A 27265-nucleotide genomic window follows, 5' to 3' on the forward strand; every position below is an offset into this window, starting at 1 on the left:
TTATTTGTTTGGTAAAGATCTTAAAAATATCTATAACTAGCTGGAGTACCCATTCCCAAACTGGAAGTTATGAAAATTCATAATTAATGAAATGTTACACTGCACAACAAAGTTTTTGCTTCTTGAACACTGTTGGGTGTTCCTTTTTGATCTTTGGCTGCTGATCACGAAAATCACATCCAGATTTGCCCATCACGTACCGTTTCATCGAAATCTTCAGTTTCACCAGGACATTGCAACAATGGAAAAACGATATCATGGCAACTGGAATCCGTCAATGCTTGCTGACTACTGTTGGACACTGCAACATGATGCACCGGACATTGAATACAAACGAAAATCAGGAGCAAAACACTTAATTATGTTGAACTTTATAGCGTATTAGAAACATAAACGTTATTGCTGGTAAACTGTTAATTGTCTATTTCTCAGAGTTCCTACGTGATGAAGCAAAACCAAAACTATATTTGTGCAAACCCACCAGGTACCTGTCACAATCAGCAAAAACTTTTCAGAAAGCAAAACTTTTCAAAAAAATTGTTGTGCAGTGTCATCTTAGGATGAAAATTTGCTTCATTGTAAAAAAATGCCCATAAAAACTGCAAAACACAAAATGTGAAACTGCAAATTTGCATGAATCCAACAAACCTTCATGCCAAATTTTGCAAAAATCCATCTACAGGAGCAAGACTTGTGGTAAAAAATGCAAAAATTCCCTTGCAAACTGCACATTTATATGTAACCCCCACATGGATTTAATAAACCTCAATACTAATTTTGGTGAAGATCCATCCATACCCAGCTAAGTAGTAACATGGACGTATAACAGACAGTAGTATTACATTTATATAGATTCAAAAAAAAATTTTGTTTACTTGAAGCTAAGGATGGAACCAAAAGGTCGATATTTTTAACACTTTAAACTCATCATATTGTTGCTAACATTACTATTTCTACTAGGATTGTAAGACATTAAAATGAATGTTTTATAAAACTTGTGAGGACTGACACCAAAAGCTCGTAAAACAAAAAAAAAATGAAATATTACTTGTTTGAGCCAGAAGTGGCTCATTGGTTTGTATACCTGAACTGTGGTTCTGAAAGTTTCCATTTTGCAAGTGCATTACAAGAGATGCCACTGAAATACCACTATTCAGTTAGATAAGAGTAGCCCAAGAGATGGCAGTAGTTGTTGTCTACCTATCTCCTTTCTAGAGTATCACTTGAAAATTAGGGACGGTTACTACAGTCCTCAGGTAACTTTGTAAGAAATCCAACAAAGCAAACTTGTTTATGGCTCATCCTGCATAATTTTGTAACTAATTAGCGTTATGAAACTTTTCAGAAGTCAAGCCTATAGAACAAATAAAATGTTTAGCAGCAGTATTGTTATTTTCTAATCTATACAGCACTTTATGCACATAAGGTAAAATGACCTTGTCTGTATTTTCAAAGTTTAGCATAGTCATTCATAAGTTTCAACTACTGACCAGATAAAAAGCAACCAGCTAACAACACTCATTATTACAAAGCTCTTGCCTATCCATTGATCTGAATGATATGACTGACCATCACTTTAATAACATGCTCACAGTTTAGAATGCACTACATGTTCAGCTGAATCGTGACTTGAATTTTGATACTCAGTTCAACATGATAGTTGCTGAGCCACTCCTGATCTAACCGGATTATAATTTTCCGATTAAGTGTTTCAATATGCAATGTTTGTTGTCAGTGTTCAAACAGTAGTATACCAGTTTTAAGACTGTCATATTATAGTTAATATTCTGACAGAAAAACGATATTGGTTGATCGGTATATTACAGATTGTATAATGTATATAGTAGTTATATACCACCAGCAAAAATGACTGCTAGTGAGCTCGTATTTTATCAATAGGCCCCTAAAATTATATTAGCACCTGGGTTCACAGTAGGCTTAATATGGCACTGATAATACTTTTCAAGGATAAATAAAAACACACACATTGAAATAAGTATAAAACCTTTATTAGTTGAAAGAACTTTTCTGATTAGGAATTGCACTTTAGTTCATCTACTTTGTTAATGTTTATTAATAGTCATAACAGTGTAACTTGATATTATAGATCTTTTTGCATCATCATCCAAGTGACATGAAAATAGACCACAATAAAAGTTACTTTATAATTAGTATACCAACATTTGCTTTAATTACACATTGTACTAAAGCTTATGTAGCTTGATGCGAATAGATAAAATATTTGGCTTATATATAAAATCCATTGTTTAAAAATATTCTTTATATTTTTCTGAATTGAAAAGATGAAATTAATCAATATAAAATGCCAGTCAAAAATAAGGAAAGCAAACAGTGTCACATAACTACACAAGCCAAGACAATTAGGAATTAAAATATTCATACATTCTTAATGACCGAGTGATTTCCTATTAAAGAAGTTTTTTATACTTTGTAATCATGCCTCAAAATACTGATGTGATGCTACGGTAAATTATGTGATCTTGCATATACATGCATAAAAGTAAGATGCTTTGGACATTATTTTCAGTGTATAAAGTTGAAATTAGTTATTACTAGCTTTCAAAGATATTAAATGTTACAAATACAGGTGATATAAATATTTCATGGTGCACTATCCTCTACAGTTAGGTTATAAAGAAATGAGGTTTGCATCCATCTGTGGACACAAAATTAAATAGACCCAAACTCGGCCATCCACTCTTCGTATTTTTCCAAATCTTGCTTACTGACAGACTTGTTAATTTTCCTCATAGCTTCTTCAAAATCACCTGGGCTCACTGGGAGCTCTAGTTCTTCTTTGGGCAAGTTCCGTATTTCATCTGGAGTAAGTCCAGCAATCTTTCTCCTCATTGCCATCATTGAAGCATCTCTGAAAGGGAACAAAAAAGTACAAAGTCAGCAACAGTCAAAGATTTAAAGGAATGCGAGTTGTCTTGTAAAGGATATACCCTTATTTTGTTTCCTAAAGACAAAAATGAACTAAATGCTTTGATGAAAAAAAAATTAATAAAACTATAAAAAGCATCCTTCTTCATTTCCCAGTTTGACATTAGTTAAGCAAAGAACAAAAACAAATGTTAGTCCAGACTGGCAAATTCCCATAGATATAAAAGGTATGGTGTGATAGATTCATGTTTATAAGCAGCTCATTTTTGACGTATCAGAATAAAATCTAACTAACAAACAAAAATTATAGTTATTTGGACTAATCATACTTAAGTGCCAATGTTAAAAGCAACAACAAAAAAAGCTAGAACTTCTCTTGACTCTTTTGTAACTATCCAACAGTTCTTGCTGGATAAAATTAAACTCAGGTCTTACCATACACTTACTAATATCTTTATTAGCTCCTAAACATTTCAAAATTTGTACTAACATTGCACAATTTTAATACTTCCTGAAAAGCTATCTATTGTTGCCAATTTATCATATTATTACTTACATTCTTATGAAATAGATATTTGTGTTTAAATGAAAAGGAAAATTATTGGAATTTTGAAGATTCTTTACAAAATAGTGTAAGCTTGAAGGCTTGAGCCATCCAATAGTTCTTATTAGTAGAACTTTGTGATACTATGGGCTTGGTACTCAAGAGGCAATTTTTGAATAAAGCTATTTGTATATTAACTTTCAAGTAGTTTGTTTCAGAATTCTTACAAAAACTCCTTGTGATACCAGCTTATGGATAACCAGCTAACAGTTCTTACTGAGAAATGTTTTTGATATCAGTCTCTGAATAACAAGGGGTTTGTGATGCTAGTTTTTTGTATCTTTTGTAACACCAACCCTTGAATCAATCTCTGAATATACAGGGTTTGTAAAATCAGCCTCTGGGTAATTGGTCAAGGAGTTCTTATTAAGAGTAAATCAGCACAGTTTATTTTAATCACAAAAAGCTTTCGTGGTTTTAACTTCTCAAAAATAACAAAGTTCTTGATGACAGACATTTATGTTAACATTATAATAACCAGTTGCACAATTCTCACAAGAGAAAGTTTTTATGTGAACACCTGAACAGTAAACTGTTTAATATTACATATACCACATCATCAATAATCAGCCTACAGTTCTTAACATCAATTCCTAAAATAATGTCCACAGTTCTTACCGACAAACATTTGTAATGTCAGCGCCTGAATAACCATCTAACTTGCTTGCAACTTCAGAAATGTCCAGATCTTCAGTGACTTCAACCTCTTTCAAGTTGATTCTTAATAGAGCTTCACGACCATCGGCTATAAAATATTTTGTTTTACTACGCCTTCTATTAATAGAGTAAATAAAAAGTTTTGCATTTTCAGAAGTAAAATGAATTTCTAACATGTACTTAGCTCTGAAAAATTGAAAGCCTTTCCTAGATGAGTTTGAATTCACGCTGTCAAAAAATGAAACATATAACTCGATATTTCCAAATGTCCTTTGTAGATTTGCATATCATATACATCACTACCTATAGTATTCTACTCTCCTGTGCGACTTACCGTATAAATGTCAGCAGATATCACAATAATTGTACTTTCCCACAATAGTAATAAGTGTATAGTAATGGCACAGTTTTAAATGGTATACAGATAAATTAAACAACTAGGAGGAATATCATGTTCTGCTCCTGCAGTGGAAGGTTTTCATGGGAGCAGGCTAAACATATGAAAAAGACACATTTCAGTGGCAGTATCACTTTATCCATACCTAAAATGATTAGGGAGTTGTAACTCAGCCAAATTAGTAGATGCCCAAGGAGAGTGGCAAAAAAACCTAGGTTCCAAGGATGGGTTTAAGAACACGAGGACAGTGAAAAGGGATTACCAAGACAAAAAAAAACATCACCAGACACTAGGTGGTAACCTTAATCCAGTTCCAAAGGGTAACACCCTCTCATGGAGTTCAAGCATAGAAAGTGGTGTGTGTTTAGAACTGACACAGGGGTACATGTGATTTGTGACAGTCCCAAATTTAAGTTTTATTTTATGCCTACACATCTCTCTCTCACTTTTCAAAATATCACAATTCCAGACATTCCAAGATTTGTAAGTAGGGGTACTGGGAGATAAAAGCAAAACCTGGATTTTTCAGCACAAACACAGAGGTTAAGTAACATGCAAGAGACCTAACTAGTTGAATAAAAATAAATACAAATTCTCAATACATGAGAAAAGACCATAATTAATTAATGGATCTTTTGTGTTTTATATTGTTTGTTAAAATTATTCACAGTCCTAGAACACTAGAAATGGGTGAGCAAGGAGAAGCATCAGTGACAAAAATTTCAAAATGCACAGTCAGGTACCACAGTAAAATACATCTTTTATGAAAGGTAATTAAGTTTTGTTCATGTATGAAGGTACAATAAGAGAATCTAGGAAATGAAAAATAACAAGATTTAACTCCCATTGAGGACTTGTCTTGAAAAGAAAAGGAAATGTAATAAAGATGACACAGGCATATAACCTACTACAGAAGAAAAGCCAAGATCATAAAAAAGACACGTGACAAGAAAGAGACAAGATGTGAATGAGTAGGATAAAGGTAACTAATTGAACAGGTCCACACTTCAAAGGTGGAACCAATGATACTGCAAAATAGGATTTTTTATAAGAATGTGATAGTGCTCTAGTTATTTAAGAAGAAAAACCATATTCACTAACAAGATTGAGTAACAACACCAAACTGTAAAGCTAGAGATGACAAATGTTATTTTGGAAAATGTAGTAAAAGTAATGGAATTAGGTCCCTCTAAGATGGACAAGAAGAGTGGAAGTTATGGTGGAGCAGACCAGGCTGGGAAAGAAGAACTTAATATGATGAGGAATGCAGTCTGAAAGCATCCACAAACCTAGAGAAGCTAGACTTTGAAACAAATAAAGTATTAAAAGATGATAAGCAGTTATAATGAATGAATGAAGCAGAAGATGGCAGCATTGTTGGCACAGTTCATGAAATTATAGTTCAGAGACACGTGATGTGAATGTAGCTACAAAAAGAAAACAACACAGCAAACAAATGCTGTAAAAAAGTCCACTAGCCTATTACTATATATTACAATAACTGAAGTTCCACAAGTACAATAATACTTGAAATGCATGTTGAAAAACTCCAATCTTTAAACCTAAGGTGTGAAAATGGCATATCCAAGAATACTACAGATCCTAAAGATATGATAAATGTTACTGAAAGAATAACCATTGATTCCAAATCACAGAGGATGTGTTTTATAGATACAGAAGTATACACATCAAAAACTTGTAGGGATTGCAAAGCCCAAAAAGATGGGTAAAGTGTTCATAAAAGAGCAACAATACAAAGTCTTTGATGAATGAGATATTGACAGACACAAGCTGAAACTTGGACTCATGAACAGTCCCATCCAGAATAAAAGTGAACTGGGATGAAAATTCAGTGCAAGGAAACCATTCAGCAAGAATTCTCTAATCATCCATGTAAAGATGACAATCAATACTGTATGTGACTCCATGTGAGAATACACAGAGTACCAAATTCAGACCAAAACATTCAGAGTATAAATGGATAACTTTCTCTGTCTCATGAAAAACCGTGATGGATGAATCAGTAAATTTAAACTTCATTTGTAATTCAAACTCTTGATGAAGGAAATGTCATGAGATTTACATAGTTTTCACTTAGAAGTGAGGAATATCTGAATAACAAATGAAAGTGGAATGATTTATAACCAGTTATGAATCTTCTGACGCTTGTAGTATTACAAAGAGGTGTGTGTGTAAAAACTGGTACATATAACATAAAGTACAGCTTTAATATTCCACACTTGTGGAAAATGTTTCAAACTTTCAGTTCTAAAATTAAAAAGAAACTTAAAGAGGTGAAAGTGAAGAATCTGAAGAAATAAGACACATGAAGCAAAGGGTCCACACATAAACAAAATTTTGATATGATCCCCAAACAAAGTTAGTAAATTTGTTTAAAAAACTGTCTCGTTTACACCAATGCTAGAGTGTAAACTGAAAATCTGTAAGTGTGTTTTAATGCAAAGCTACACAGTATACTAGGTGAACTCTGTCCAAAACATGTAACTGAACCAGTGCTGGAATTTTGTAAACTTACTGCCAACTTACAGTAGAATGTTACTCTGGAAGTATAAGTTGATGTAACAAGTATAAATAAAACACATTACACACAACTCTACAACATAATGACAACCAAAAAAAAAGAAAAAAGATGCTAAATACCCAAATACCCAATCATTTCCTTTATATGGAAATAAGGTAAACAACTACACAGACAAAAATAGAAGCAATTTTTTTATTCTTTGTTTGAAAAATACCTATATACATGGTAGTATATGAAAAATGAATATCTTGCAATACTGCCATATGGATGAAAGTGTTAATGGAACAAAAAACAATAAGAGAATGAAAACTGTTAAAGAATGGGTGTCAACAAAGAAATATAACTTGCAGTTGGAAAGAAAAACCAATGTAAGATCTACTGGTACATTTACAGTAAATGATGTTGAAGGTGAGAAAGTGGAGCATTAGGGCTAAGAGACATATACTGTATGCAAATACGTAAAGGACATTCTGAAATTCCGAGTCACATACTTTCCTAACAGTATGACTGAAGCTGAACAAAGTCTGTCTGATTTGAAATAATCATCTTGGTAAGACTGAAAAATAAAATTATGTACAACAGGAGGTTTCATTTATTACAAGTTTCATTAAAAGGTTGATATTTTTGTATAATTAATAAGAACAAAAGGATTCTGCAATAAAAAAATTCTAACATAGGTACATTCACCTTTAACTAAATAACACTAAACTTAAAATTGTGTCATATACAATTAAGCTTATACTTAGAGCTTGAAGTGCATCCTCAACTCAAAACTAGGTACAGTATATGCAGCTCCAAACTAGACCAAATATATCCTGTGCATATGTAACTTCAAATTAAGTCAAGGGTAGGCTTAGCACCAGTTGAGAACAAATATAAAGTCAAAACACCAAAATGAAAAATTATACCAAGCATATACCATATTACCCAAGGTATGAAAGAAGACATTTTGAAAAAAAAGGTGATACTGGTTCTATGCTATTGAAGGCCTATTTGAATAGGTATTTGTCCCACCTTTGGGATTAATCATCAACTGGACTCTTAACAGTACCTTGGTACACACCTACTAGAGTAGACTACCACTTTTCTTATAAAAGCAAATCCAAGTGTGATGAGAATCATGGTTCTCTCTTCTTCATCTATCTAAAAAAAAAGTTCTAAAACTGTTTAACTAGGTTCAGGTCAGAGTTCTGGTGTTGCCAAAAAAGATTCTGGGTATTATTTACCTCATTATTTATTTAGATGGAGTGAAGTGTAGCATGGTACACAGGATGTTCAAAGATTTGATTTTTCATCATAAACTTCCATTAATAAAACCAGCTGAAACATGCCTACATCATAACCATATTCTCATCATTTTTCATGAATGGGATACCACATGACAATTACATCAAACTTTCTCTAGATTGCTATCAAAACTAGACATGTTCAACTGAAATAAATAATACATAATAAAAGTAGATAATTTTCAAAAATGAAAACATATTTCCAATAGATACTTACCCGTGCTTTTGCATATCAACATGCAAGCAGTTATGTAGTATCTCTATACCAATAGTGGCACAACACAATCCCAATCATAACCAGTGCCCTCCACATTTGCATTCATTAATCACTGCATGACTGGTAAAAAAACAACATAACCTATGCAATATAATCACCAAAAGTATGGAGGATAGGTGGGAAATGTGAGAAGAGATGATTATCTGTTGGAAATACATTTTCAGTTTTAGAAAATGTTTACTTCCAATACAACACCTTATCTACACTCACAAAACAGCTACAATCCCACAACAAACTAGTGGAGGGCCAATGAAAAAAAAAATCCTCTTTAAGAAATGCCCAAAGAGAGACTATGAAGTGTGAAACAAAAAATGAAAATATCACACCTCAGTAAGAGACTGCACCACTTCTGAGCCAGGTATACTCTTCACTATTTTATAACTGATTAATGGAACTACTGGATATTGAGTTGCCAGATCATGGTGGACCCTAGTGGTAGTTTGACCTCACTTAATACCAGGTGGTTTTAAAATTGTATATCAGTTCTGGAAGTTTGGGGTAGGCAGAAGATCACCCACCTCTTCACCGTGAAACAAAAAATGGTAAAGACAAGCTTTAGTACCAAAATCCATCTCCATTTGTATGCATTTCCAACACAACCAACACCAGATCCACCATGAACTGACATTCAGCAGATGGTAGGAAGGAAGAAAGCCCTGGTGGGATGACATGTTCAGTCGAAAACCTGGCAGCATTGGGTATGGTTGTTCCTGTACACAAGAGGAGGAGAATACCAGGCTATACACAAGTGGGAATACACATGTTATGTCCACCTACAACCAACACAAGATCTGCTGGGAACCAACATCCAGCAGATGGTAAGAAGAAACATAAAAAGCCGGAGTGCATCTCCAGTCCAAAACCTTGTGACATTAGACATTTTCAATCCAATTATGATAGGAGAAGAGATACAAGGCAGAATACATGTAAGAACTTATTTAGTTGCACCATTTCCAACCAACACTTGACCTTGCAAGAACTGTATCCAAAGGATGATAGGTAGGAGGAATATGACATAAAAGTATTTCAACCAAAACCTGAGTGCTATCTAAAATTGTATATTAAACCCACAGTAGGAATGGTGACACATGATTCTAATTGTGACTGAGTCATCTCTAACCAATACCATACCCCTTGAGAATGTACATCCAGAGAATGGTAGGAAGGAGGTTGGTTGATATAGATATATTAATACAGCATATTGCTACAACCAAAAGATGGTGGAATCTGGAAACGTACCATAGGTCTATGGTACAAAGTGCTATACTCCAACACCTACAGAATGCTACTGCCCTACTCTCAAATGAGTTGTGTGATGCATCACTTAGAAGGACAGGCCTCCCATACTTTGCTATAAGAATGGAGGGAAAAAATGCATTGGAGAGTCTGGAGGACCATATTATTTAAGAACAGTGCAATAGGTCATCATGATACCTTATTTTGGAAGACAGAGTTATGTCAATGGGGTCAATCAACCAACATCCAGCAGCATCTAGAATTGTACATTAGGCCTATGAGAGGAAAAGTATCAATGCCACAGGGAATTTTAGATAGGTAGCAATCCATGCTTGCTTTAGTCTTGTATGTCTATGAGGGCATGACCTGGGACTAACATATTTATTAATAAAAGACCACTACAAAGAACTAGTAGAGATCCTACAGAATACCCCATTTCTACAGTGTGCGAAACCTAATTTTGCAACATAGATGACAACTGAACAGATACGCACCCAACACCTGGCAGCACCTGAATTTGTACATCATGGTTGTGGTACAAAGAGCTACAACATAAATGACATGGAGAATGGTAACAGGATAGACAGTGTAGATTTTTGAAAAAAAAAGTATATTTTGTCAAGCATCATTCATCACAGAGTGGGATGTACAATAAACTAACAAAAAAGTCCCTGTAAATAAAAAATAACAAAAATGTAATAAAGAAAAACTAAGTATGTAGTAAGAAGAGAAAACACAAATTTATGAGAAAAAAAACATGTCTGTAAGATACTACTGCCAATTGAGAAGTGATTAACAAATGCAAATGTGTAGATGATGTTGGTTGAAATAGGGTTTTATATCCTGCTTCTGTTGGTAGAGTTGATGTATAACCATTTCCACGTCAATATGCAGAAGCAGGTAGGATGAAGTCTAGTGTTGAGCATTGAAATTTTGTACTGATTAAGGACAGTACTAATTGAGTAAAGCTATTTTGAGGATACAAGATATTGTATCATAATTCATTATACCACAATTATTTTTTTTACTCCAAACTCCAATTTTAACATTACAGAGTTGTGACAGCTACTGTCTTGGATTCATGAATGTGATGAGACACTTTAGAGCTACAATATCTTTGTGAAATCCATCATCATGAAACTCCGGCACAGTGGATATAAGGGTCTGCACTCTCATTAAAGGGATGGAAAATTTTCTTTTTAAATGTTTTGTAATTTGAAATGACAAGTATAATGATTCATTTTGGGCACTTTGATCAATATTTTATACCAACATGTCCACTGGTTTTCAAAATCTTCGATACATTACTTATAGTTTGTTTTTTTTTTACCTTGCAAGTGGGGCTAAGTATTTGCTAATGACATACTGAATAGTAATTTTTTATCTAAGGATCACGATCACCTTCCTATGGCTTTCTGTAACAACAGTCAACCTTTATCAACTAAAAGTCATAAAGTATCACAGGAATCACATTCAATTTTAGTGAGGTTGAACTCCTTGTTAATTGGGATCATTCTACATTTATGCTTTGGGTTTGGTAATATAGCATGCACTGTTACAAAAAATTCCAACCTTTCTCTCTCTCTCTAGCATTTAATTAGTTTCCTCAAAATTAATAACACAAATGAAAACTTAAGTTTTGGGAACTGTGTCATTGTTGAAAACTCAAAACTCAAAGAAAGCATTAAAAATATCTAGTTTCCTCCATATTATATGCTGATGTATATATATACACACACACTAGATATACAGGATGTTCAGAAAGACACTGTGCAGTTTTGTCTGTTAATAAATATATAAGTGCACAGTGACTTTCTGAACACCCTGTATGTCTGGCTCTGACAATATTCTGGCATGATCAAGCAGGAAAGAATTAACATTTTATCAAATATCAGTGGTAAGAAAGAGGAAGTAAAACTACATTCAAGTAAAATAAATTAATCTACATGTATAAACTTTGAACACTTACAAGTTGAAAAGGTAGAACAATGCTAATGAATACTTACAGTTAGGAAGAGGAATGTAGATCCTTTTCTCCAGTCGTCTTCTCAATGCTTCATCAATATCCCATGGAAAGTTAGTTGCTGCTAGTACCATTACAACCTTGCTTGGATCTTCATTGTTAGTGATGCCTAAAGGTATTGCAGAATTGATAAACTTATTATTGACTGCAAAAAACCTAATTATTTAAATTCTCATCATCCACTACTACATATTCAGAGTTATAAATATATTTTAAAAGAGTCACTTTTTAAATCAGATTTATAAATAAGATTTGTATGCAAGCAAAATGAGTGAAATTATACACTTTTTATAAAAAGAATAAGATCAAAACAAATTAAAAAAGTGATTAGATCTACAGGTCAGCTGATAAATCTTGCAAAATGTAAGAAAACAGAACAAATATAACTCATAATGAAATTATATATTATAATAAACAAAAGCCAAAAGTTGTGTATAATATAGTCCTTTAGTCTAAAAGTTAATTAATGGCACTTTCGATTACATCATGGACAAAACCATCATTCATCCTCTGTTTATCATGAGGTGCTTTCAAATCCCACTTGTTTGTTAATGTTGTCATCCAGATAATGGTAACACTGAGGCAGTTGCCATTTACAGTACCTTCCCCAAATCCCTGACAGAGTGCAGAGATTTCTACCTCAGCCAACAGTTGCTGTTTACAGTACCTTCCCCAAATCGCTGACAGAGTACACAGATTTCTACCTCAGCCAGCAGTTGCTGTTTACAGTACCTTCCCCAAATCCCTGACAGAGTGCACAGATTTCTACCTCAGCCAGCAGTTGCTGTTTACAGTACCTTCCCTAAATCGCTGACAGAGTTCACATATTTCTACCTCAGCTAGCAGTTGCTGTTTACAGTACCTTCCCCAAATCCCTGACAGAATACACAAATTTCTACCTCAGCCACATTGAGAGCATTATGCGTTTTATTTTTGCTTTTTCAAGCAAACACTCCATGGTACTAAATCAAAATATGTTTCTGGGAAAGTCTATATTTTTATTTCTTTACTATTCTTGACTCAGTTTGTGTTTCTACAGCTAATTTACACTGAATATGAAGGAATTTGTGCAACAGTAATATATTTTTAAAGACATTTCAAGTTACTTATGTTTTTATTTTTGATTGAGGATGGTTGGTGAAAGTGAGAAGGTTTTTTCAAATTTTTGTTGATGTTCATAAATCAATGATGTTTTATTTAAAATAACTTATGAAAATGTAATGATGCTTTCTATTTATTACATAAAACATAAGTTATTTCTTTGTACAAATTTCATTATTCCTTTATCAACATTATATGTACTTTAAAAATTAAGCAAAATGTTGTAGACTCAGTGATAAGATTCTTAACCTACAAATATGCATAGACATGTCTTAGTTTTAATGATAAATTGTTTTTTTATTCACTTTTTATCCAAGATGGGGTGCAACCTAACCCTGTGGTGCTAATGTTGTCCATAAAATCAATGTCACTAACATAGGGACTAAGAAAATATTACAAACTATAATAAATAAACTAAAGGAAATAAAGTCACATACAAACAACCACAGCTCTGGAAGCTTCACACTTTCATGTAAATAATGTTGTACAAAATTACAACAGATAATTAATGCAATGAAAAGAGCACAGTTGTCTGAAACTTAGATAAGACAATATTTATTTTTTAAATGCATACAAGTAATACTGATCATCAGTGTAAGCTGTTTTGACTTTTAACATAAACACACAGAAATATGGAAGCTATTTGCACCTGGCTTTTCAAGTACACTAGTCTTACCATCCATTTGAATGAGCAATTCAGACTTAACTCGTCGACTTGCCTCATGTTCAGAATCTGTCCCTCTACGGGAACACAGTGAATCAATTTCATCCACAAAGATCGTGCTGGGAGCATAGAAACGAGCCTAAATTTTAAAAAAACAAAAAAAAAAACTGACGAGCCCACAAAAAAATATGTTGCAAGTTTGATAAATTCTTAGAATTAAAAATTATGAGTTATATACCATACTATACTCTTCAAAAAAAGAAACGCAAAAGGCAAAATATGATACAAATTGTTAACAAGTTTATTCCGGGTAGTTCTGTATGACGTGTGAAACTTTGCACGTTCACTGCTGAACATCCAAAGTCTGCAAAGGCGAAGTCCACGCTCACTAGGTGAAGTTTAACGTCACTCAACATCAATAACGAGTATGCCCCCCGTGAGCATCAATAACTGCTTGGCATCTCCTGCCCATGGAAGCAATGAGATGACGAATCACATCCTGTGGAATGGTTGTCCACTCAGCCTGCAAAGCTGCTGCAAGCTGAAGTAAAGTCTGCGGTTGAGGTTGTCGCCGTCGCAGACGTCGGTCCAACTCGTCTCAAAGATGCTCGATGGGGTTAAAATCTGGAGGGCCAGGGAAGAAAGTTGATGTTGTGGTGTCTCAAGAAGACAATGGTGAGTCAGGCTGTGTGAGGACGGGCGTTGTCATGTTGAAAAACGTTGATGTTCACCATGATGGGTTGCACATGGGGCCTAAGAATCTCGTAGACGGTTGCATACGGTCTGATTGGAAATCCTACGCAACCCTGGTATGGTTGAGGCAGTAGACGTCGCAGTGGTGGTCCTATCCCGAAGGTGACGTAACCGGATGTTGTGATTTTGTGCAGGCCTGGTCACACGAGGTCTGCCAGATTGTGGACGGTCACGAGTTGATCCATGTTGTTGGTGACGATTCCATAGCCTTGTGATGGTGCTTGGTTGGACATTCACAGCTCTGGCAACATCTGATCGAGATTCGCCTGCTTCCAAGTGACCAATGGCGTTGTTGCATTGTGCTTCAGTCAGTCTTGGCATAACTGTATTGCGTGTCAGTGGCTTAACACTGAGCTATAGAAACCAAGAACCCATCACTTTTATAGAATTTTGCACATGTTGCACTTGCAGAACATGCAGATCTTTCAAACACATTTATTGGACATGCATACGTTCTGACAAAAAATTCAATGTTTTCCTCAGTTTTCAAAGTGCACAACTTTTATTGTCATTTTGGTCTGACAATCAGTGCCTAAACAAGTGTAACATCACATACTCTGAGCTTGTAACATTATTACATATATTTCTCTTTAAAATAACAAAAATATCCCTTTTCCGTTTCTTTTTTGAAGAGTATATTTATGTATTAACTTGAAAATTCATAGTGTGCAATTTAAGACTGCAGAAAAAATGTATTTAGTATGTACCATTTTAGACATTTTCCTTTATACCATTTTGCTTTTTCACTTTTCTGTTCTGCTTTATATCAGTCTCAAATAACATCAGTCTGAAATACAAGTCTCAAAGTGGTTCTCAGCACCAGTTTTAAGTTCTTGAAGTCATAGACACAAGTTCACAACAACAGTAGTTACAAATGTTTGGATTTTATTTTTTATATTATTTATTTTAGCAATAACTTCATGAATCAACACAGATTTCTAAGAAGCTGAACCAGTTTTATTTCTTTTTTGATCAGCAATTTCAGAGGTAAAATGGAATGTGATGCAACTTAATAGTTTCATATTTCCACACTTTACTGTCTAGAAATGCAGCTGTGTAGAACTTGTGTCAACTTTATGATCTTGTGCTGTCTGTATTTGTCATTACCACCTTCTGTTGTATAAAATTATGACTTCATAACATTCTTACTGAAGACAGAGATATGGTAGTTTACACATGGAAATACCGACAAACTATGTCACGAAAAATGAACTTATAAAAAGATTTTTCTTTTTAAAACTTAAATGAAATAATTACATTTTATTAATAGCTATCATAAATTAATTCTCATAAATATCTAAATTAGTGAAGCATTATAGACAAGATTCTAGTTCATATTTATCAATATATTTCAGAATTTATTTTTTAATTTTTCCCTAATAATATTCTCAATAAAAATTCATGTACAGAGTCTACAGAAAGTTGCTCACCATTTCAAACAGAAGACGTACTAGCTTTTCTGATTCCCCCTGTATTTAGAAGTCAAGGTTGAAGAAGAAACATTGAAGAAAGTAGTTCCACACTCTGTGGCTACAGCTTTAGCTAACATTGTTTTTCCTGTTCCTGGTGGACCCACCATCAGAACTCCCTGGTAAATCCAAAAAAAGTAATTTTTTTGTTTTTATCTATTTGCTTGTTGTTAAGTGCAAAACTACACAGTAGGCTATTTGTGCTTTGCACCTTGTAATTATCAAAACCCAATTCTAAGTACTGTAAAACCCCAGACTTAAAACTGAGCTTCTGAGGGACTTTTGTCTTTTAAACTGAAAGTCATACATAACTGAATGCCACTTACCTATTTACACGTTTTATCAAATACAACAAGCTTAAGCCAAGTACATACATTTATATACTGTCATTATTTTGATTACTAACACTGCTTTTTAAAAGTTAGTTCTGACTTATTTATGAATATATATAAATTTATGCAACTCTGGTTGATGGTTCCTTATGTGTTTCTTCAAGTTAACAAAACAAATTATTAGATTTTACAGCACTAAAACTAGAATACTGAAATGGTAGGCATTTAAAAAAGTTACTTATTAAATTACTGGGAGATACATACAAATAAATTGGTAATGAATTTTATTAAAAAAAGCAATCTAATGTATGTTATAAAAACTGGCCTTCACATTAAAGAAACAAAATGACATCAGCATTATGTATATTCAGGGAGCAAATAGTCACCTATCCTGGGTGAGTAGGAACTGGTTGGAGCAAATGTATTTGAAAGGCTGGTTGTACCAGGGAACAATCATCTTTTAAAAAACACTGTAAGGGGAGGAGATCAGCTTCAACATGGGTTGAACAACTTTCTACACAGTTGTAATGGAAATTTCAACATAAGTTGTCAAGAGACGATCTGGTAATGCCACATATAGAGGCAGAACACATCACATTTAAAAGTACTTTCCAAGCTGTTAGAGACTTGGGAATTTTGCAGCATAATCTGTTATTGTTTTATTGTCACTGAGTATTGACACCCAATTGGAAGTGTTACAAGCCCTCCAACTTACTCCAGAAACCAATGAGACTATTTTCTACTGAAAGCTAAATACATATTTTTTTACTTTAAGAAGTAATGTAATGGTAATTAGCAATTGTGAACAAAGTGGTTTAAAGTACATTACCTAAATATGTTCAAGATTAAGTGTTATTAAGAATTGTGCAAGCTTAGTGTGTTTCTGATTGGGTTACATAACAACTTTAGTGTAAAAAGAAATGTAACAAAACAAAATTACTAAGATTAATATGTTAATGATTACAAAAGAAATTAAAATTGTTTGAGAATTACATATTTTTTCAATGAATAATAAAAAAACTTTTGATTTATTTTTCATTTACAGGAAACAATATATTAAACATACAATTTATATACATTTTACATTAAATCAGTTTAAAAAATCTTTGTATCTGGTGATTTCAGTAGCACAAGCAAAATTACTGAGGGAAAAACCAAGACGAAAATATTTTGATAACAAACTAAGAATCTTTAACCTTTGAAAAGTAATGACTGATATCATCGCTTAATAATATGAAGATAACATTTATCCTGTTTAAATGATTTCACAACCTCAGGGCTGCAGATACTATAGTAAAATATCCATCTTTAGTATATCACTAATTTACAGTAAAAAAGCATCAAAATATCCCAAAGTTATCTCTGAAACACCTATCAGATCTGATGTTATTGTTATACAGAACATAACCTCTAAAACTGTTAAGTGACCATATTTCAGACTTTAACTCTTTTCAATACAGGCTTGTATTGTTTGACCAATCACATTACCTCTTTGTACTCATTTAAAGTCTCTTTAGATTAATTACTTGTAAATTTCAATACATGTGCACATCTTCATAAAATTTGGCAGTCTTTTGGTTAATATTACAAGTCTTTCACAAAGAGATAAATCATATTTTTTAGTGAAATATTTCTAATGAAATAAAGATTTGTCCAAGAATATATTGTGTATTTGTTTTGAATAGTCTGTATGAAAAGTAAATTTCATGTTAAAATTTAAAACAAAATGTACCTCTGAACAGCTGGTATGAACACTCTTACTAATGTTTTTATTTCAAATGGGTTTCTCGTCATCAAGAAAATTGAAAACATTTTTCCTCATCTCAAAAATCTCAAATTTCCTTTGTGTAATTCCTAAAAACCTCTTAAATGCATTTCAAATATTTTTTCCCAGTAAAATGTTATAGTTTACTTGTATTTTTTCTAGCCTATTTCAAAACAGAATTGGTCACTTTGACTGACCATGTAACCACCAATAAAACAAAAAGTTTAATCACACTTTTTTTCTTTTTAGAATGACTTCAAATTGTGACATGAAACTATATTTATTTATCCTTACTAGTTCTAAGTTGATAACAGTATACAGCTATTTATAATAAAACTTTATTGCCCTTTGAACCATGTCTAACTACCATTCACAACATAAGTTGTAAATCACTCAGGGCACATGCACTTCACATTACACTATTGAATTACAAAATCTACTATAGGTTGTTCATGAGTACCTCACGAAACAATTTTATTATATTAATATTTTCCTCAATCTAATCTTGGCTAGCCTAAAAAGATCTCTATTTTTACATTTTAGTTATTTTTACAGTTACACATGAAAAAGCAGAAATAAAATACTTATCTAACCTTTTTTTCTTGCTCTCAGTCATTGAAGAGAGTTAACCCTAATTGCTTTTATATTACTCATTATTTCACAAAACTTATTTAATTAAGTAATGCACCAAACATTATAGATTAATAACATGCAAAATGCAGACAAATTCCCTTATTTCTCAAAATGTTTCTGGCTTTCTAACTACGTGACACAAGTCATTACAAATTCATTGAAACTAGTCATTAATTTTACCGTGGGGAACGATGCTAGTACACTGAGTAAAATGTGTAATTTAATTGTTCAAAACATAATGTTATACAATATGTCATTTAATAGACGAAAATCTTGACTTTCTATTGGTTATAGGTAATACATAATTAAAAGTAAGAGAGAACTATTAACGAATTATGAAAGAAAGGATGTGACAGGTAGGTGTGGCAGAAGGGGGTCTGATTTTTTATTTGATATACCTGTAACCAAACAAAACTGAAGACTATAATAAATGTGGTTTATCTGAACAATGATGATTTTATAAAGAGTAATTTATGTTTAATTTTATGCTTTTTTTGAAGGGTGGTGAATAAATTATGGAAGATGATACGCTAAAAGAAAAGGTTTCATGTGTCTAACACACAAGGAACAAAATCAGGATTTTTTAAATACTATTGTAGAATTAAGAACTTGAAACTTGTATACTATTAAAATACATATTAACAATGCTTTTATGCTATTCTAATTGGAATAACATTAATAGAAAGTAGTTTATTAAAGTTTTGAATGTAAGACACTAAAACCTTATGTCATGGGCAATAAAGGATACCTGTGGTGAAGGGGTTAACAAGACCAATCCTTAAGAAATTTAAAGACCTTTCTTCCCCAACAAATTAACAAAAATGTTAGAAAATTACTGATGATGAAATTAAATACCATCTATAAGTTAGTTATTCATCAACTTTTCATGCATTTATAATTAACATCAATGCATTTAACTGTGAGGTATGATTCTTATCTTTCAAGTGGTATCACAAGTGATTCAGTGCTAAATTTAGTAACTTGAGGTCATCAAGATCTCCTTTAAACAGAACAGCTACTATCATAATGGTTATTAAATATGGCTTACGTGTTTATTACTTAAAACTTCAGAAATTCATTGCTTGAGGTATATTACTGAAAAGCAGCAGTATATACAAGGCCAGTGAGCTTTCAACTAATGATAAAAACTTCATTCTATATAAAGCATACCATATTACAGACATGATCACAACCCATCAATCCTTGTTAGAATGTATCAATGTTTTTCAGTGAGGTTGCTATAGCATATTTCCACAGAATACAAAATTTAAACAATACCTTCCATGGCCTACGGATACCTTTAAAAAAATCTGGCATCCACATCGGCAAAACAACAGCTTCTTCTAATAATCTCTTAGCCTCTTCTAAGTCTGCTATGTCATCCCAACGAACATTAGGATGCTTTTGAAGGATGTCTCGTTCCAACATTTCTACCAGATCCTTGTCATATCCAGTTGAATCAAATTTTTTTTCATCTTTCTCCTGTAAAAATAATATATTTTCTTAATTGTAATCATCATTACAATTCAAATATTAAATTTCATATCCTTATACATGCATATCAAGTACAGTAACACAACATTTTCATTATAACTTATTTAAAGTTTATTGAAAGGAAGGCTTAATTTTGACATTAAATTCAGTATGTTGCTAAAATTAGAGCTCAGAATTTTATTTTTCATAACATTAATTTATTAACCTTTCTCAACTAAAGTATATGGAATAAGTCTAAATCAGTTTTCTTTTTGGAGACAATGTAAACATTAGAAACTACCAATTATTATTCTAAATAAACTTTAAACAAAAGTAACAGTAAAGCTTTCTAAGTGTTGTATATTGAAGTCATTGTTTCTCTTAATTATTTTAAAAAACCAATTTAAAACTTGGTTTGACCTTATCCTCTTTTGTTTCTTCCTTAGCTTCTTCTTTTTTATTTTCTTTTTTAGACTTTTCCTCTCGTTTTGCATTTCTACTCTCCCCTCTCTTAGATACTTTTTCTCCTCCAGTCTTATTGCTGTTGCTGCCTCGTGAAACGTTAGATGCCTTTGTTGCTTCACTTCTTCTTCCAACACGTGGTTGTCGTACTGGTGGCCCAGGCCTAAAAAAAACAAAGATTTAAAAGTCTCATGTAGACTGAGACAGTGGTAAAGAAGCAAAAGAAAACCACAAGACACTGTTAATTGTATGATAAAATTATATCACCCAAGTCAGTGCTCCAAAATAGTATCAATCATTTTATGACTACTCAGTTCAATATACAAAACAAAACCTACAAGCCGAACCCAATCTTTTTGTGCACTTTTATATGATTCAATTCAAACTTCTTATTGAATTTGTAAATACCCCTTTAAAATAGCTTTAAGAAATGAAATGTTTTAAGGTGAAAATTGTAGCACATTTAATTATCTACATAAATACCTTAAATGATTTAACATCTAACATTTAACAATTATTTAAATCTGTTTGCTCTGACACAGTTAAGATTTCAAAAACTGATAAAAAGTAAAACAAAGTTATTGCTTAGTACACTGATCATCAACTTACTTGTGTTCAATAGGAGTTGGTGGAGGCCAGATATCTGGGTCTCGTGCTGATGGAGGAGGCCAGATATCAGGGTCACATGGAACTTCATCATATGTCATTCGTGTATTTATAGGTCGATCACAATGACTATCAGACTTAAAACCATTTAAAATGTTCTGAATGTCTTTTACCTGTTCATATTCCTGGGCAATCTGTTGTTGGATCTACAAAAAAACACCCTTTTAATGTTCCAATAAGCAAGGTAGTAACTAATATATTCAATCACATTAGTGGAATAATATACCAGTCTTTTAATGGTTGGTACTGAGAACTTCACAATTAATACTCAGATAAAATGATCAAGGTAGACAATTTAATTTCCCAAGATTCAGAAAAAAAAATTAAAAAGGGTTCAAATATAATCATTATTGTTTCTTTGATGATAAGAAAAAATAAATTACATTAAATAACAAACTATTTTTAATGCAGTTATGATGTATATACACATATTAAACATTTTTGATCAAAATATCTATTTTTAAAAGAAATACCTACCTGCACACAATGGTGAATAGTCTTCACCATTTACAAGAAATCATTGGATAAATATTCATTGAAATAATATACATCATGATGTTCTAAAATCTTCTTATAAACTTTTAGTCCAGAATGTGTTAAAGTTAATTTTCCATTAATATTTTACTTAATGAACATTTCTTTGAATTTACTACTTTACTTGTACCAAAACAAGCCTCAATGTGGAAATAGCATCTCCTTTTCTGACCTTTCATTTACAAAACAGTGCAAAAGATTCTTTTACCTGTTGCCAGCGTTCTTTTCTTATCGGATCATTGATCGTTTGAAGAAGTCTATGAATCTGCTGGACAACTCCTTGATAGTACACTAGTGCTGTTTCATAATTCCCTAAAAGGGCAAACTCTCGTCCCATCTTAGTATTTTCACAAATATCTGCAATACTAAGGTTCATCTTGTATATGTTTTCAGTCTGGAAGAAATGTGATATAATACTACAATACTATATCATGAGAAAAACGGAAAAACAAAAGAAATGAAACTTTATACCTTAACAAACATAAAACAAAAGTGTGAACGATGTATTATTGATTAAACATAATATTTTTGTTTAGTTGAAAATATGCTACAGTGGAAATAAAGGCCCTTTAATTTGTACGTGTGGCTATCAGCAGTTTTTGCTACAGTTATTTCTAGATTAGATTTGATTATTTATTTTTGCTTACCATAGTGAATCTGTACTGGATTAGTCATTGAGGGTGGAATGCCCTTAAACCAATATAACTCTGATATTTGATGAATTGAATAATAGATTGGGTTTTTATTTATTTTTAATTGTTCTCTGCTGCATTTTAGTAAAACAGCTTCATCAAGAAGTAGTAATAATTTTGTAACATAACTTGTTTGTCTTAATGCAATGCATAGGATGATGGTCAAGACCATAACATATGAACATCTTTCAGTCACTTCACAACTAATTTTCTTAAATAATGCAGAAAACTTATTAAGATGGATATACTTAGATTTTTAAAAGGTTTTTGATAAGTTGTCACACACACACACACAAAGAGATTTGTTGAAAAACATAACTGTAGGAGCTGCAGAAAGATTTGTAAACTGGACTGGAGGATGGCTGAATCACCACAGATAGATCCTTATCCATTTTGCATGCAAAACACTAATGTACAAATATTTCTAATATGTTTAGTATTCATAAAAATTCTTAATTATTTGCAAATTAAAATATATATTTTATATTACTGTATATTATATTGTCAAACTGGACTCCTGTTATCAATGAAGTGCTTCAAAAGTCAGTCAGTGCTTGGGCCTTTTTCATATTTAGCACGTTGGTTCTCAATGATCCACTGGTGCGTTGTGATAATCTTCCAGTACGACTCACACAACCCATTGATGATTTTTGCTTATTTTCTTTTTAAAGAGCCACCTATTGGCTGGGACACAACAGCTACACAAACACTCTTCTTAAAAAAAATAACTGTAAAATGACTAGTGGGACCCTGGAAAGTATCATTTATTGTTTTAAAAATCAGATACATGTAATACAAAACACCAGAGTGAAATTATTAAAATAACAATACTTCTGTAGTGAGTGTTATGTGCTACTTCATCCTTATAGTCAGTTTACCCTTAATTACATAAAAAAACATTATTTTGTGGAAAATAAAGGGGACACAGGGATTTGATGCTTCCCTCATGAACCTGCCTCTGTTAATGAAGTCCAGTGAACTGGCCTCTTGTTATAAGAGTACCTTATGGACCAATGTTTGAGCTCTACTTTTTCTTTTTGGAATTAATGATGCTAACAGACATAATTAGTAAAGTCTGGATGTTTGCAACTGTAATGAGAATGTTTAAGCACTATAGGATGGCTTAGATCATTTGGCAAGTTGGATAAATATTTAGCATATGATCCTCAATTATAGTATGTGGCTAAGTTCAAGGTCAGGATTATAATTTGTTATAATAAGTTATAATTTGGATTACACATTTAACATAGATTGGAAAACATTCAATACAGTAAATGAGGAAAAAGATCTTGGCATAGTGGTGAATAAGTCACTTAACTATTGAAGCAGAGCTCCATTGTTAGTAGTAAAGCTAAAAGAATTTTATTTAATATTCAGACATATTTATTATAAATAAAAAGAATTATCTTTCACACATGTGGTTAGTTTGGACTAACTTGGAATACTGTATTAAGTTTTGCTCCTTTCATCTATGAAAAGTCTACAAATTTTGCAAATAAGTTTTGAAACTATGCAATGTTTCAATAAAATATTTAGTGTTTAGCAATAGCAACTTATAATGTTAGAGGCTATTACAAAAGTAATACGTTCATGGATTAGTTCAGACATGACAATACTAAATCAAATTCTAGAATTAAACATCACCCAATTAAGAAACTCATGGGCTATGAGAGAAAGGTACTATGGAAGGTAAATTACTTTCAGTTTAAAATAGTTTCCAAAGTAAACAGGTTAGAATATTGAATAAGTTATTCATCTTGTGCCCATTTGAAAGAACCACCTTTACTAACATTAACCTATCAGCTGAGAGCTGTAACAAATATCAAACACTGAGAGTTGCTTTAACACTCCTACGAAAAAGTGGGGCCTAATAGGCCCCAGAGCAGGTTGAAAGGTTATTAATATTAGGCTAATAATTTTGTATTTAAATGAAATTGCCATTTAGATCCATTAATGAATGGATTAACGAGATTCCCACTGTCCCTATCTACTATCTAACGAAACCACAGCCAGGGGAACGGGCTTGGAGAAATCAGGACTAGAAACGTATTTTCGTAGGAGTGTTAACAAATATTGTTGACCTATTATTAAGTCAATGAGAAAAGACCATATGGATCAGGCTTCAAGCCCAACTAGATCAAAGGAACAACATAAAAAATTGAATTAGCTGAGTTTATGGGATGAAGTTTGCTTTGGAAAAACTCCTTCTGCCCTAAATGAGATAAGTTCATTGTTTGAAGAAAATCATTAATGAATCCATTGATTTGTTGATGGAAAACCTTGCAGTATGCTGAGCAATATTGGTCGTACAACTAAAATACTTTAATCCAATTTAATGATGAAATGTGAGAAACTTCTTCCAGAGATGAAGAAATAATGATATGAACACCAGATGGATGTAAAATTCCAGGAGAAATAATGTTAGAAGTTAACTGTGGGTAATTAGCACTGAGGAAAAAACATACTGCAGAAACATGAACATAGTGAACTTTGTTTCGCAGAGCTTAAAAGACTGTGGTCAAGATATTCTGTGCACAACATGATAATTATCACATCACAGGTTAAACAGTGATAACATGGAGGATGGTCATTAAATCACAAAAATCAAAATTCCAGCAGTTATAAGGAACAAATTCTACATCTAGTGACTGAAGTGTGGTAGAACCAAATATTTTAGAATCTTCTAAAGGATTAATGATTGAAAGAGCTCTCATGGATCTGAATAATAAAAATATCATATACAATGTTACCCAGGAGAGATTTTAAATCAACTTGCAATAAAATAAGAAGTCATTATAATATTAATGTTTATGATACTGGATTCCATCACAATAATGTGGTGTCACTGTATAAATCCTGCTTGCTACAACAGTGAATTTCAAAAGTGTTGGGAGATCTATAGATTGTACTGAAAATAATGAATGATGTGCTTTACAGAATCCAGAAGGAGAGGCAGTCCAAGCCAAAGGTGAGCCACCATGACTACCTTTGGAAGTATGACTGCAAGTGAATGACTGACCGTGTAATTCCAGAAAAGTATTTGCCAATGAAATGATGCTAAAGATTCTTCAATTCTTGTCAAGATCATTAAGGATTTAGCTACCAGTAGATTCACTTAACTACTGCCTCAGAGACAATTCCATCAGTGATAACACAATAATGAATCTCATCCCTGTATCATTACTCTCAGAGAAGAAAACCATTAAAATAATTTGGTGAATGGGCAGTTTTGTTTAGTGAGCTATGTTTGTACATTAAAACTGTTCAAGGGTCTTTACTGTCTAGGAAGGGAGCAATGTCATAAGCTAAATTTTCAATGTTTTATATATATATATATATATATATATATACACACACATATATTTGATATAAGAAGCTAATAATAGTGAAGTAATCTAGAAATTTTGTGCAATGTGAAAAAACAACATTATGTTGTAAAAATGAGCAATTAGTCTCTGAAGTATTAAATAAGAATCCAGTGGAGCATTCCATGATTGATTTGGTTCAGTATTTGTTATGAGAGTTACCTTGTCTAGAAAGTTAATAGGCTGATTAGCAAGGGCATTTTTAAATGTATTTGTAAGCTAGGTGGATCAATGGTTTTGGAATTTCTATTAATATATTTATGAGCTCAGGCCTATAAACTACAAGTGAACATGTATATAGCTAATGTTATAGATAAATGTTAATTCTTTATTGTTATGTGAACTTAAAATTATTTCTACAAATTATCCAGAAGAATCTTTTAAATGAAATAATACATTATAACAATAGCAGACAGATAACAAAGGATCATTTTGATTATTTCAAGTGTGTGTTCTCACACACTCAACTTTTAGGAAAATAAAAATTTAAACCTACCTTTTATCAGGCAATCATAATCTCGCCTGTTAAGCTCTTGACAAATGCTAATTTCCAATATTACCTATGGCAATTGATTAAATATGCCTGTTTGTGTTAGAAAAATAACTGTTGTAACCAGAGATGAGCCTTATTTGCCAAATTTTACTGACGTTTTCTCGTTTTATTTTTATTCTAACAATTCACCAAATAATTCTGTAAAATTCGTTATAATAACTTATCTTTTTCTCAAGAGAAAATAAACAAATATTACTTTTTAAGTTTAAACAATCCTCCCCTAAACTAATTTAACTCAGGTCGATAGGTTGTAGCACTATCGTACCACTAACACACGATACTATACTTATCCGTCGAAAGCACTATTCGATACTCGGAAATATTGCGTACTTCCAGGCTACTTTAGATGTGCAAAAATAACCAAAATTCAACATTGATCAATACGGTTGGCCTTTGGTGATTTAAAATTATAAAAAAATTAATAAAAAGTGTGTAAAATTACAACTAGTAACAATTAGAAAAGTAAGTAACGTGACCCAATTTACTTATTTAGGCTTAGACTTAGAAGTTAAGTTTATTTAGTTAAAATTATATTCACGTTTTTAAATTCAAGCTGTTGGTTTTTACCCAAAGGAAAAAGAATATTACTTACAAGTGTATTAATAAAGTATAATTAATATCTTTAATATAATATTATTTCTAAGATATTCATAGAATTGCGAATAAAGAACTACATATACAACTTTACAGGTGATCAAAAATACCATATATTTAAGTTCGACGCTTGCAAACGCCATAAAAGGTGTTACCCAGTTTTTAATCAGACGGAAAGGTACTCTCATAAATATTCAATTTTAATTCAGTTTCGAGCCTCACGAATAGTTCAGTTAAAGAGGCCAAAGGCTTAGTGTATTTTTGCTTTGATTATCTTACT

At 32.3% G+C, this 27265-nt stretch overlaps 1 protein-coding gene across 1 annotated transcript; it reads right to left on the reverse strand.

The window, feature by feature from the left end:
• Positions 1 to 1987: 1987 nt before the first annotated feature.
• Positions 1988 to 27166, reverse strand: LOC143229256 (katanin p60 ATPase-containing subunit A-like 1). The gene is given in 11 exon segments (XM_076461358.1): positions 1988 to 2890; positions 4130 to 4256; positions 11913 to 12038; positions 13707 to 13833; positions 15878 to 15918; positions 15921 to 16035; positions 19925 to 20128; positions 20540 to 20744; positions 21191 to 21393; positions 21990 to 22175; positions 27096 to 27166. Coding segments are annotated over 11 exon segments (1566 nt in total). The 5' UTR covers positions 27129 to 27166; the 3' UTR covers positions 1988 to 2691.
• Positions 27167 to 27265: the final 99 nt, after the last annotated feature.

Source organism: Tachypleus tridentatus, chromosome 10 (assembly GCF_004210375.1).
Source record: "Tachypleus tridentatus isolate NWPU-2018 chromosome 10, ASM421037v1, whole genome shotgun sequence".
NCBI lineage: Eukaryota > Metazoa > Arthropoda > Merostomata > Xiphosura > Limulidae > Tachypleus > Tachypleus tridentatus.